The sequence below is a fragment of the Bos grunniens genome, chromosome 25, assembly GCF_055505025.1.
Source record: "Bos grunniens cultivar Pamir isolate PY7600 chromosome 25, Bosgru_T2T1.0, whole genome shotgun sequence".
Taxonomy (NCBI): Eukaryota; Metazoa; Chordata; class Mammalia; order Artiodactyla; family Bovidae; genus Bos; species Bos grunniens.
Window position 1 is genome coordinate 23,942,876 of NC_141189.1, and position 13,351 is coordinate 23,956,226.

The 13,351-nt window shown below is 38.5% G+C and overlaps 1 protein-coding gene across 1 annotated transcript in view; it reads left to right on the forward strand.

The window, feature by feature from the left end:
• Positions 1–13,351, forward strand: part of DNAH3 (dynein axonemal heavy chain 3) — a 247,772-nt gene that overhangs the window by 127,434 nt on the left and 106,987 nt on the right. Inside the window, exons 38-39 of the mRNA XM_086375467.1 lie at positions 269–374; positions 3,989–4,118. Coding sequence (XP_086231593.1) covers positions 269–374; positions 3,989–4,118 — 236 coding nt within the window. The remainder of the gene's footprint in view (positions 1–268; positions 375–3,988; positions 4,119–13,351) is intronic.

Consider the following 13,351-nt stretch of genomic DNA (forward strand, 5'->3'; position numbering starts at 1 on the left):
ACACAAATTCAGAGACAGAAAAGAAATTTTTCCGAGGTCACTCAATTAGTAGGATCTGGGGCTGAGATTTGAAAACAGGTCTCTGATTCTCAAGACCCTACTCTTAGCACTGGTCTCTACCCTTTCCTGGCAAAATCTGTGCATCTTTCCTTTGGCTTGGAGCTGGTGAAGGTCTGTGCTCCAGCCCAAGCTCCAGCCTATTTACCTCACCCCTACGTGCTTGGGAGCCCAATGTGAACCAGGATGGCCCTCTGTTTGTGCTTGCCAGGTGTGGGATGATCTACATGGAACCCCATCAACTAGGCTGGAAGCCCCTGAAGGATTCCTACATGGATACCCTGCCTTCCAGTCTCACTGAGGAGCACAAGGAATTGGTGAGACCCTCTGGTCCCTTTCCTTTCTGTCCTTCCCTGTCTCCCGACTCCTCATCTCAAAGGCCTTCTAGGATCGTTTTCACGTTCATAATTATGGAAGGCAAGGAGGGGCAGGAAATTCCCTGATTGTCCCCAATTACCTTGCTTTCTGGCTTCTTGCCATTATTATTTTATTTATTTTGCATGTGGAGCTGGAATTGTGTAGTCAATTTCTGCTTTCTCTTCCATCTTCTCCATTACTTTTTGACTCCTCAGTGGAGAATTCTGGCGCTTGAGAAATGTTCTATATGATTACTGGGATGTCACCCCTTGACCCTTTGCCCACCAGCAGAAATGCCTTTGGAAGTTGATCTAGAGGTGTACCAGGTTATGAAGATCTGTGTTCTTCTTTTTCCTGCCACTTCCCATCCCCTGTAACCTAGACTCCATACCTCCTAAATCTAGGGAGCTAAAACCAGTGAGAAATTCTCTTAGTGCAGCTAGTAAGAGTGTCCATTTTCTTCTTCCTTCCCTAAAAGAGGTGTGAATGTTCAGGTTAGATTAGAACACACGCAGATGATGGAAGTAGAAAGGAAAAATGAGTGCTTATGGTACTTCTTGCCTTTTGCTGCATTAACAGGGTTGCCTAGTAAATGCCCTGCATTCCAGGGTTCCCATGGAAGAAGCCAAGAAGGATTTGAGTTAGATTCTCTTCTCACTGTAGAAATGCTCTGGGGATCTGCGTAGGGTGGCCCCTTTCCTATCACATTTGTATACATGTACTATGTACATGTCTGTATATACATGTATGTACTGTATACATGTACTATATACATATATATAATATACATATTATATTTATATATAACGTTTATTTACAGACACATGTCCAGATGCATAGTCAGAAGCCAGTCTACACATGCACAGGAAGCCTTCACAGATTTCCCAGTGTCTTCAGTAGTCTAACTTCTTACCAGGACTTCTGAGATTGTGATTCCACCCAGCCTGCCCCTCCAGCCTCATCACCTACACTCCTCTCAGGCTCAGCTTATTACCTTCCAGCCCTGGGGTCTTGTTTCCATTCCTAGAAAACCCCAGATTTTACCTCCTCGAGGTTTTTGCACTTTTTATTCCTCTTTCTGGAAATCTTGCCCCATTTAGTCTCATAAGGGTTGATTCACCTTTGCCACCCAGGTCTTAGCATAAAGCCCTGCTTCTCCAAGAAGTCTTCCCTGACTACCCTATTAAACCCTTCTTGTTTTATCCAATTGTAATACATTTATTTGTTTCCTGCTAGTACATTGCAGGATTTGTAAATACTTAAGTCATTTCCTTGCTTGTTTAATTATTTATTGTCTCCCCTGCCCCTGAGACTGTAAACCATGAGAACAGAGACCTTGTCTCTCTTGTTCATCATTTATCCTTAGCACCTATCACACTGCGTGTAGTAGATGCACAATAAATACTTGCTGACTGAGTACCACATATCCAAGTACTCATACACAGTCATTGTTGTTGTTTAGTCACTTAATCGTATCCAACTCTTTGCAACCCCATGGACTGTAGCACACCAGGCTTCCCTGTCCTTCACTATATCCCAGAGTTTGCTCAAACTCATGTCCATTAACTTGGTAATGCCATCCAACCATCTGATCCTATGTCACCCCCTTCTCCTCTTGCCCTCAATCCTTCCCAGCATTAGGGTCTTTTCTAATGAGTTGGCTCTTCATATCAGGTGGCCAAAGTATTGCAACCTCAGCTTTAGCATCAGTCCATCCAATGAATATTCAGGGGATTTCCTTTAAGATTAACTGTTTTTATCTCCTTGCTGTCCTAGGGACTCTCAAGAGTCTTCTCCAACACCACAGTTCTAAAGCATCAATTCTTTCGCACTCAGTCTTCTCTACAGTCCAACTCTCATATCTGCACATGACTGCTGGAAAAACCATAGCTTTGACTTTATGGACCTTTGTCAGCAAAGTACTGTTTCTGCTTTTTAATACACTGTCTAGGTTTGTCATAGCTTTTCTCCCAAGGAGCAGGCATCTTTTAATTTCATGGCTGCAGTCACCATCTGCAGTGATTTTGGAGCCCAAGAAAATAAAGTCTGTCATTGTTTCCCCATCTATTTGCCATGAAGTGATGAGACCAGATGCCATGATCTTAGTTTTTTGAATGTTGAGGGTTTTTTAATTTATTTTTTTATTGAAGGATAATTATTTTACAGAATTTTGTTGTTTTCTGTCAAACCTCAACCTGAATCAGCCATAGGTATACATATATCCCCTCCCTTTTAAACTACTCTTCCATCGAATGTTGAGTTTTAAGGCAGTTTTTTCACTCTTATCTTTCACCTTCATCATGAGGCTCTTTAGTTCCTCCTCACTTTCTACCATTAGGATGGTGTCATCTCCATATCTAAGATTGATAATATTTCTCCCGACAATCTTGATTCCAGCTTATGATTCATCCACCCCAGCATTTCTCATGATCTACTCTGCAGATGTTAAATAAGCAGAGTGACAGTATACAGCCTTGATGTACTCCTTTGCCAATTTTAAACCAGTCCATTGTTTCATGTCCGATTCTAACTGTTGTTTCTTGACCTGCACACAGGTTTCTCAGGAGACAGGTAAGGTGGTCTGGTATTCCTATCTGTTTGAGAATTTTCCAGTTTGTTGTGATCCACACAGTCAAAGGCTTTAGCCTAGTCAATGAAGCAGAAGTAGATGTTTATCAGGAATTCTCTTGCTTTTTCTATGATCCAGTGAATACCGGCAATCTGATCTCTGGTTCCTCTGGCTTTTCTAAATCCAGCTTGTATATCTGGAAGTTCTTGGTTCATGTACTGCTGAAGCCTAGCTTGAAGGATTTTGAGCATTACTTCCTAGCCTGTGAGATGAGTGCAACTGTGCCATAGTTTGGACATTTTCTTTAGCATTGCCCTTCTTTGGGAGTATACATAGAAAAGCATCTATACATTTATATATGCACACATATCCACATATAATCACCTATGAGTGTATTTATTTAATGATGACCTGCCTACTTACAAAAAAAATAACAAGGTAATTTTCAGTAGGAGTCACAAAGCTTAAGAAAAAAACACTAAAGAGGAGAAAATCAAGCAATTTCTTCTGAAGAGTAAGTGGGTAGGGAGCAGAGCCAAGAGATAAGAATCATCATACCCACGAGTAAGTATGTACATACAAACATACATGTGGGGAATTACTGAAAATAAGCCCAGACCTCTCAGTGTCCACTTTCTACAGGAGTCCTGCCTTATAAATGCCAGTCAGTCATTTCCAAATCAGTTGTTTAGAATTCCTAACATTTTTCTATAGAAAAGTCAGATATAGTGGCTCCTGGAACCTAAAACTGTTTCATGCATGCTGTAGCTGACCCATAGTGGCTCCAAGCTTTTCTTCCATATTCAGCTCAGTAGAACGGGAGGAGTGGGCATAGTCAGTGGACTGCACGTTAAATAGAAACTGGGGGCACAGGTCTTGTTGCCTATGGATTTTCTTCACTATACCTAGACTCAAAAATTATCGGTAGTCTTATCTTCAGCCTCCTTGAGGTGTACCAAGTTCTTAAACACACTTGTTAACGTCAAATTTTACTTGTACTCTTAGGTCAATGACATGTTCATGTGGCTTGTCCAGCCCTGCCTTGAATTTACTCGCCTTCACTGTAAATTTGTGGTCCAAACATCTCCCATCCACCTTGCCTTCTCAATGATGAGACTGTACTCCTCTCTCCTTGGTAAGTACTTCCCTACAATTCTTAAGCCAAACAAGGGTATGCCTTGGCTATTTTTATGCTCCCACCCCTGCTAGTCCCCCTAGAAGTTACAATGAGACCAGCATTTTGGTCAAGAACAAACAAGTCTTTTGAGTGTACGTAGTAGAGTTTGCTGGAAAGAGTCCATATATTTTGGCTTAATCTTTCGTTGACTTCCTGGGTATGCTTGTGCAAATTAGCCCATTTTTCCTCAGGCTTAGATTCTTCCAGACAATGGGAATAATCATTCCTGTTCCTCTTTACCTATCAGGGACAGCCTGGAGGAAAATGAATTTAGATGGCATGTGTAAATGTGTGTCAGAAAAAAGATTCTGAAAAGAGTAAAATAAGAAGTTGTCCCCAAGTTAAAAAATTTACATTACAAAAAATCTGAATTCACAAAACAAATACATACACTATAAGAAAACTGATCATTTTAGTCTCCAAAACTATGGAACTACTCCAGGACATGGAGAACCACTGGTTTAAATGAATCATTGTTTTAAATGTCCTGGAGAAGTTCTCTATAGCTGTCTCACACAAATCATATTTCACAGAATTCTACTGGAAATGACAGAATATATGTTAATTTGGAGAACTTTTCAGTTCAGTTCATGTGTCCGACTCCTTGCGACCCCATGGACTGCAGCACTCCAGGCCTCCTTGTCTATCACCAACTCCTGGAGTTTACTCAAATCATGTCCATTGAGTCGGTGATGCGATCCAACCAACTCAGCCTCTGTCATCCCCTTCTCCTCCCACCTTAGCATCCACATATAAGTGATATCATACAGTATTATCTTTCTCTGTCAACTTATTTCACTTTAGCATAATGCCTTCCCAGTCCATCCATAAAGCTGCAAATTGCAGAATTTCATTCTTGTGTATGGTTGTATATTATTCCATTATGTATGTATACCACATCTTCATCCATTCATCTTTTGATGAACACTTAGGTTGCTTTTATATCTTGGCTATTATGAATAATGTGGCTATGAATATTGGGTGCATGTATCTTTTTGAATTAGTGTTTTTGTTTTTTTTCAGTATATATCTAGGAGTGGAACTACTGAGTCATCAGACAGTTTAGCTGCTCAGTCGTGTCTGATTCTTTGTGACCACATAGACTGCAGCACGTCAGGCTTCCCTGTCCATCACCAACTCCCAGCTTGCTCAAACTCATGTCCATCAAGTTAGTGATGCCATCCAACCATCTCATCCTCTGTCATCCCCTTCTCCTCCCACCTTCAATCTTTCCCAGCATCAGGGTCTTTTCAAATGAGTCAGATCTTTGCATCTAGTGGCTGAAGTATTGGAGTTTCAGCTTCAGTATCAGTCCTTCCAATGAATATTCAGGACTGATCTCCTTTAGGATGGACTGGTTGGATCTCCTTGCAGTCCAAGGGACTCTTAAGAGTCTTCTCCAACACCACAGTTCAAAAGCATCAATTCTTCAATGCTCAGCTTTCTTTATAGTCCAACTTTCACATCCATACATGACTACTGGAAAAGCATTAGCTTTGACTAGATGGATCTCTGTTGACAAAGTAATATTTCTGCTTTTTAATATGCTGTCTAGTTTGGTCATAACTTATCTTCCAAGGAGTAAGTGTCTTATAATTTTATGGCTGCAGTCACCATCTGCAGTGATTTTGGAGCCCAGAAAAATAAAGTCTGATACTGTTTCCACTGTTTCCCCATCTATTTGCCATGAAGTGATGGTACCAGATGCCATGATGTTAGTTTTCTGAATGTTGAGTTTTAAGCCAACTTTTTCACTCTCCTCTTTCACTTTCAACAAGAGGCTCTTTAGTTCTTCTTCACTTTCTGCCATAAGGGTGATATCATCTGCATATCTGAGGTTATTGATATTTCTCCTGGCAATCTTGATTCCAGCTTGTGCTTCACCCAGCCTAATGTTTCTCATAATGTACTCTACATACAAGTTAAATAAGCAGGGAGACGATATACAGCCTTGACGTACTCCTTTTCCTATTTTGAAATAGTCTGTTGTTCCATGTCCAGTTCTAACTGTTGCTTCCTGACCTGCATACAGATTTCTCAAGAGGCAGGTCAGGTGGTCTGGTATTCCCATCTCTTTCAGAATTTCCACAAGTAGTTGTGATCCACACAGTCAAAGGCTTTGGCATAGTTAATAAAGCAGAAATAGGTGTTTTTCTGGAACTCTTTTGCTTTTTCAATGATCCAACGGATGTTGGCAATTTGATCTCTGGTTCCTCTGCCTTTTCTAAAACCAGCTTGAGCATCTGGAAGTTCAGTTCATGTATTGCTGAATCCTGGCTTGGAGAATTTTGAGCATTACTTTACAAAGCGTGTGAGATGAGTGCAATTGTGCAGTAGTTTGAGCATTCTTTGGCATTGCCTTTCTTTGGGATTGGAATGAAAACTGACCTTTTCCAGTCCTGTGGCCACTGCTGAGTTTTCCAAATTTGCTGGCATATTGAGTGCAGCACTTTCACAGCATTATCTTTTAGGATTTGAAATAGCTCAGCTGGAATTCCATCACCTCCACTAGCTTTGTTCGTAGTCATGCTTCCTAAGGCTCACTTGACTTCACATTCCAGGATGTCTGGCTCTAGGTGAGTGATCACACCATTGTGATTATCTTGGTTGTGAAGATCTTTTTTATACAGTTCTTCTGTGAATTCTTGCCATGTCTTCTTAATATCTTCTGTTTCTGTTAGGTCCCTACTGTTTCTGTCCTTTATTTTGCCCATCTTTGCATGAAATGTTCCCTTGGTATCTCTAATTTTCTTGAAGAGATCTCTAGTCTTTCCCATTATATTATTTTCCTCTATTTCTTTGCACTGATCACTGAGGAAGGCTTTCTTATTTGTCCTTGCTATTCTTTGGAACTCTGCATTCAATTGGATGCCATTTCTTTCTCAAGATAACACATAATTCAAAATGATGGTGAATCTTCCTACAGCTTCTACTCCGTGTACATATTTTCTCAGCCCATTTCTTCCAGAGGCATATAGGTGTAGATTTTTTAAAAAGAGTAAGTTGGAAATAGTTGAGCCAGAGACTCTCTTTAACCAAATATTAAAATTAAAATTACAGACAGTATTTGTAGAAGCACATGAGTTACATACATTATATATTTGTATTTTTATTTGTAAATTTTTCATACTTTCCCAAGCTCCTTTCACTGTCCTTATATAGTATTTCCTCCAGGAAAGAAGGCACCAGCATGAGAAATGGATTTATTGTCTACAGTCCTATGTAGCCTCAACTCTTGTCTTCCTGAATCTATAACTGTGAATCCTCTCAGGAGTGCTGAAATACACACAACTGCTAAAAACTGGGGACTAGGGATTTCCCTGGTGGTCCAGTGGTTAAGAATTCATGCTCCTGATGCAGAGGGCCCAGATTCCATCCCTGGTCAGAGAACTAGATTCCGAATGCCAAAGTTCTTGATGCTGCCAAAAACAAAAAAAACAAAAAAACAAAACTGGGGCATAGGGTTAAATTTGATTTTGGAACTATAACATTTAACACTGTCAATGTTAAAATGCAAGAACATGGTAGCTATGATTAGCAAAAACTTGAGATAAGGAACACTGAATACAACTTTAGCTTTTATTTTGAAATAATTTTAGATTTAAAGAAAACTTACCAAAAGAATGTAGAATTACATATGCTCTTTACTTAGATTTCTTTAATGTTAACATCTTACATAACCAAGGAACAAGTATCATAATAAGGAAATTAACATTGATACTATACTATTTTATGCATTTTATCTGAATTTCACATTTTTCCACAAATTTTTATGTTCCAAGATCCAATTCAAAATGCCACATTGTACTTAATTGTTGTATCTTCTTGGTCTCCTACAAGCTATGATAGTTCTTCTGCCTTTCCTGATATTCATAACCTTGTCATTTGGTGAATACTGCCCAGTTATGTTTCTTGCTGCTGCTACTGCTGCTAAGTCGCTTCAGTCGTGTCCGACTCTGTGCGACCCCAGAGACGGCAGCCCACCAGGCTCCGCCATCCCTGGGATTCTCCAGGCAAGAACACTGGAGTGAGTTGCCATTTCCTTCTCCAATGCATGAAAGTGAAAAGTGAAAGTGAAGTCACTAAATGGTGTCCCACTCTTCACGACCCCATGGACTGCAGCCTACCAGCCTCCTCCATCCATGGGATTTTCCAGGCAAGAGTACTGAAGTGGGGTGCCATCGCCTTCTCCATTATGTTTCTTAATATTTCTCAATTTACGTTTGCCTGTTGTTGTTGTTCAGTTGCTCACTCATGTCCGACTCTTTGCAGCCCCACAGACTGCAGCATACCAGGCTTCCCTGTCCTTCACCATCTCCCTGAGCTTGCTCAAACTCATGTCCATTAAGTCAGTGATGCCATCCAACCATCTTGTCCTCTGTCATCCCCTTCTCCTGTCTTCAATCTTTCCCAGCATCAAGGTCTTTTCCTTGATGAGAAGAGTCAGCTCTTCTCATAAGGTGGCCAAAGTTTTGGAGCTTCAGCTTCAGCATCAGTCCTTCCAATACATATTCAGGGTTGATTTCCTCTAGGATTAACTGGTTGGATCTCCTTGCATTCCAAGGGACTATCAAGAGTCTTATCCAGAACCATAGTTCAAAAACATCATTTCTTCAGTACTCAGCCTTCTTTATGATCCAACTCTCAAATCCATAATGACTACTGCAAAAACCACAGGCTTGACTAGATGGACCTTTGTTGGCAAAGTAATGTCTTTGCTTTTTAATATGCTGTCTAGGTTGGTCATAGCTTTTCTTTCAAGGAGCAAGTGTCTTTTAATTTCATGGCTGCAGTCATCATCTGCAGTGATTTTGGAGCCCAAGAGAATAAAGTCTGTCATTGTTTCCATTGTTTCCCCATCTATTTGCCATGAAATGATGGGACCAGATGCCATGATCTTAGGTTTTTGAATGTTGAGTTTTAAGCCAGCTTTTTCACTCTCCTCTTTCACCTTTATCAAGAGGCTCTTTAGTTCCTCCTCGCTTTCTGCCATAAGGGTGGTGTCATCCGCATATCTGAGGTTATTGATATTTCTTCCAGCAATCTTGCCAGTTTTCCTAATTTTGTCATAATTAGACTAAGATTGTGATTTTTTTTAAAAATTGAAGTATAGTTGATTTGTATTATTATATGTTTCAGGTGTACAGCTTAGTGATTCACAATTTTTAAAGATTATATTTCATTTAAAGTTGTTTTAAAACATTGGCTATATTTCCTGTGTTGTACAATATATCATTGTAATTTATCTGTTTTATACATAGCAGTCCAAAGCTCTTAAACACCGGCCACTGTCATGCTCCTCCCATGTCCCTCTTCCCACTGGCAACCACTAGTTTGTTTTCTGTATCTGTAAGTCCATATCTTTTCACTAGTTTGTTATAGCTTTAGATAAGAAATAACATACAGTATTTGTCTTTTTGTCTGACTTATTCTACTAAAAATAATAACCTCCAAGTCCATCTATGTTGTTGTAAATGGCAAAACTTCACTCATTTTTATGACCAAGTAGTATTCCATTGTGTGTGTGTGTGTATGTGTATATGCATACATATATGTATATATAGTCTTGTTTAGCAATTCATCGGTGGATAAAGACTTAGGTTGCTTCCATATCTTGGCTATTGTAAATAATGCTGCTATGAACATTGAGAGCATGTATCATTTTGAATTTGTGTTTCATTTTTCTCAGATATATATCCAGGAGTAAACCCTGGATCATATGGTAGTTCTATTTTTAGTTTTTTGAGGAACGTCCATACTATTTCCCACAGTGGCTGCACCAATAAACATACCCACTAACAGTGTACAAAGTTTCCCTTTTCTCCACTAATCCCACTAATCTCCACTACAGGGTTCTACACAGAAATTGCCTCACATTTGTCTTTTAATTTTTATTCCAAATACAGCAACCTATATTGGAAAGTGGTTTTAGTGCATGGTGAGTAAGGCTCACCTGGAGTACCAGTTAGCTGATCACCAGTGAAGTTACTCAGTTGTGTCCGACTCTTTGCGACCCCATGAACTGTAGCCTACCAGGCTCCTCCATCCATGGAATTTTCCAGGCAAGAGTGCTGGAGTGGATTTCCATTTCCTTCTCCAGGGGATCTTCCCCACCCAGGAATCGAACCCAGGTCTCCCACATTGCAGGCAGACGCTTTAACCTCTGAGCCACCAGGGAAGCCTGCTTGAGCTACCACTAAATCCCACTAATCTCCACTAATTCCCACTAATCTCCACTAATCCACTAATCTCCATCTAATCCTTGCCACATTAGATACTTGGTCTTTTTGATGAAAACCATTCTGACAGGTGTGAGGTGATAACTGATTGTAGTTTTAATTTACATTTCTCTGATGATTAACTATATTGAGCATCTTCTCATGTGCCGGTTGGTCATCTGTATGTATTATTTGCAAAAATGTCTATTCAGATCTTCTGCCCATTTTTAATCAGGTTGTTTATTGATGTTGAGTTGTATGACTTGTTTTTATATATTTTAGATATTAACTCCCTTATTAGTCATATCGTTTGCAAATATTTTCTCCAGTTCAGTAGATTGTCTTATCATTTTCTCCATTGCATCCTTTGATATGGAAAAGATTTTAAGGTTAATTAGGTCCCAACTGTTTAGCCAACTTGTTTCCTTTGCCTTAGGGGAAAAATCAAAATAATATTGCTATGATTTATGTCAAAGAGTGTTCTGTTGTTTTCTTCTAGGAGTTTTATGGTTTATAGTCTCACATTTAGGTTTTAATTCATTTTGAGTTTATTGTTTATATATAGTGTGAGGAAATATGATTTTATTCTTTTACATATAGTTGTCCTGTTTTCCCAGGACCACTTACTGAAGAGACTGTGTTTTCTCCACTGTATATTTTTACCTCTTTTGTCATAGATTAATTGATCGTAAGTGCATAGATTACTTCTGGGCTTCCTATCCTGTTCCATTGATCTATGTGTCTGTTTTTGTGTGATATTTTTGTCTGGTTTTGGTATCAGGGTGATGCTGGCCTCATAGAATGAGCTCAAAAGTATTCCTTCCTCTGCAATTGTTTGGAATAATTTGAGAAGGTAGATATTATCTCTTCTGTAAATGTTTGGTAGAACTCACCTGTGAAGCCCTGTGGTCTTGGACTTTTCTGAGAGTTTTTAAATTACTGATTTAGTTTCATTATTGGTCTGTTCATATTTTCTATTTACTCAAGGTTCAGTCTTGAGAGATTATACCTCTCTAAGAATTTGTTAATTTCTTCTAGATTGTTCATCTTCTTGTTATATACTTGTCCATAGTAATCTCTGCAATTACTTTGTATTTCATGATGTTGGTTATAATTTCTCCTTTTTTATTTTTGACTTTATTGATTTGAGCTTTCTCTCTTTTTTTTATTAATGAGTCTGTCTCAAGATTTAAATGACTGGCTTTAAATGACATTAAGCTAGATGGACCTAATAGATATATATATATATAACATTCCACCCCAAAGCAGCAGAATACACATTATTTTCAGCTGCACACAAAGCATTCTCTGGGATAGATCACATTCTAGGCCACAAAACAAGCCTTGGTAAATTGAAGAAAATTAAAATCATATCAAATATCTTTTCCAACCACAATGCTATGAGACTAGAAATCAGCTACAAGAAAATAAAAACTGCAAAAAGTACAGAGGCTAAAAAATATGCCATTAAACAAGCAATGAATAACTGAATAAACTAAAGAGAAAATCACAAAATACCTGGAAGAAATTTAAAACAAGCACAACAATCCATAATCTGTGGGATGCAGCAGAAGCAGTTCTAAGAGGGAAGTTTACAGTGATACAAACCTCAAGAACAACAGCAAGAAGAATCTCAAACAACTTAACCTTATACCTAAAGGAAACAGGAAAAGAATAACAAAACCCAAAGTTAACAGAAGCAAAGAAATCTTAAAGATCAGAAGAGAAAGAAATGAAATAGAGACTTAAAAAATAGAAAAGATCAATGAAACTTAGAGCTGGTTTTTTGAAAAGATAAGCAAAATCAAGATTTGCATTTTTAGTAATAATATCACAGAAGTGATGGTGTATCCTCAGTAAATCTTCAGCGGGTACATAATGTGAACATATCTTATTCCTGTTGAAGGTTCTGGTCAAAATTATCTTTGTTCATAGTTATATTTCTCCACTGTAATGTTACTGTTTTTTTTTTCCCCCTTTGGGATTAATAATTACATCATGGGAGATAATTTCAAGCTATGCAAATATCCTATTTCTCCTCAGACTTTCATGTACTGATTTTAACATCCATTGGTAGATTTTATCTACAGCAATTATTAGGGTGGCATTTCCTAATGTAAATTTCCTATTTAAATTTATATTTCTTTTAAAGATTAGAGTTCTTCTGTAAAGAAGAACTATTCTTCCCTACTTATTTATTCAATTATTTAGTGATCAAATATGAATTCATGGATATTCATTTTGTTCTATGAATTATAATCCAACGCTATAATTATTTATTTTATTGTTCAAATGGCTTTGACAATTGGGGACACCTTCAAGTTGGTTCCTGTGGTCATTTAACATGTTTTTATCTTCAAATTGCTAAGATCAGAAATGAAAATGCAGACATTACTACTCATTGTACAGAAAGAAAAAGGATTATAAGAGAGCACTATGAAAAATTTTATGGTAACAAATTTGATTACTTAAATGAAATGGGGGAAAAAATGCCTACCAAGACACAAAATCTACCAAGACTGCAGCACAAAGAAATCTGAATAGATCACTGACTGGTATTGGTCAGTTATCAAAAATCTCACAACAGGTGATCGTGCCCGCGCCCGCGCCCGGCGTGTGGGTGGCGGCGCGCTTCTGCACGCGCGCGCAGGGGAGAGGCCAGCCCCGCCGGAATAAAAGATAAAAAAAAAAAAATCTCACAACAAAGAAAAATCCTGGATCTGACTACTTCATTGGTGAATTCTACCAGACATTTAGGGAAGAGTTAGTATCAGTCATGCTCAAACTTTTCCAAAATGTTTAAAAGAGAACATTTCCTAACTCATTCTATGAAACAAGCATTACCCTAAAACCAAAGCCAGACAGAGACACTACAAGAAAGTTATAGACCAATATCCTTTATAAACATTAGTGTAAGAAATTCCCCTAAAGGCCAGAAAGGCAATTTTATCAGCATATCTAAAGGATTCTACA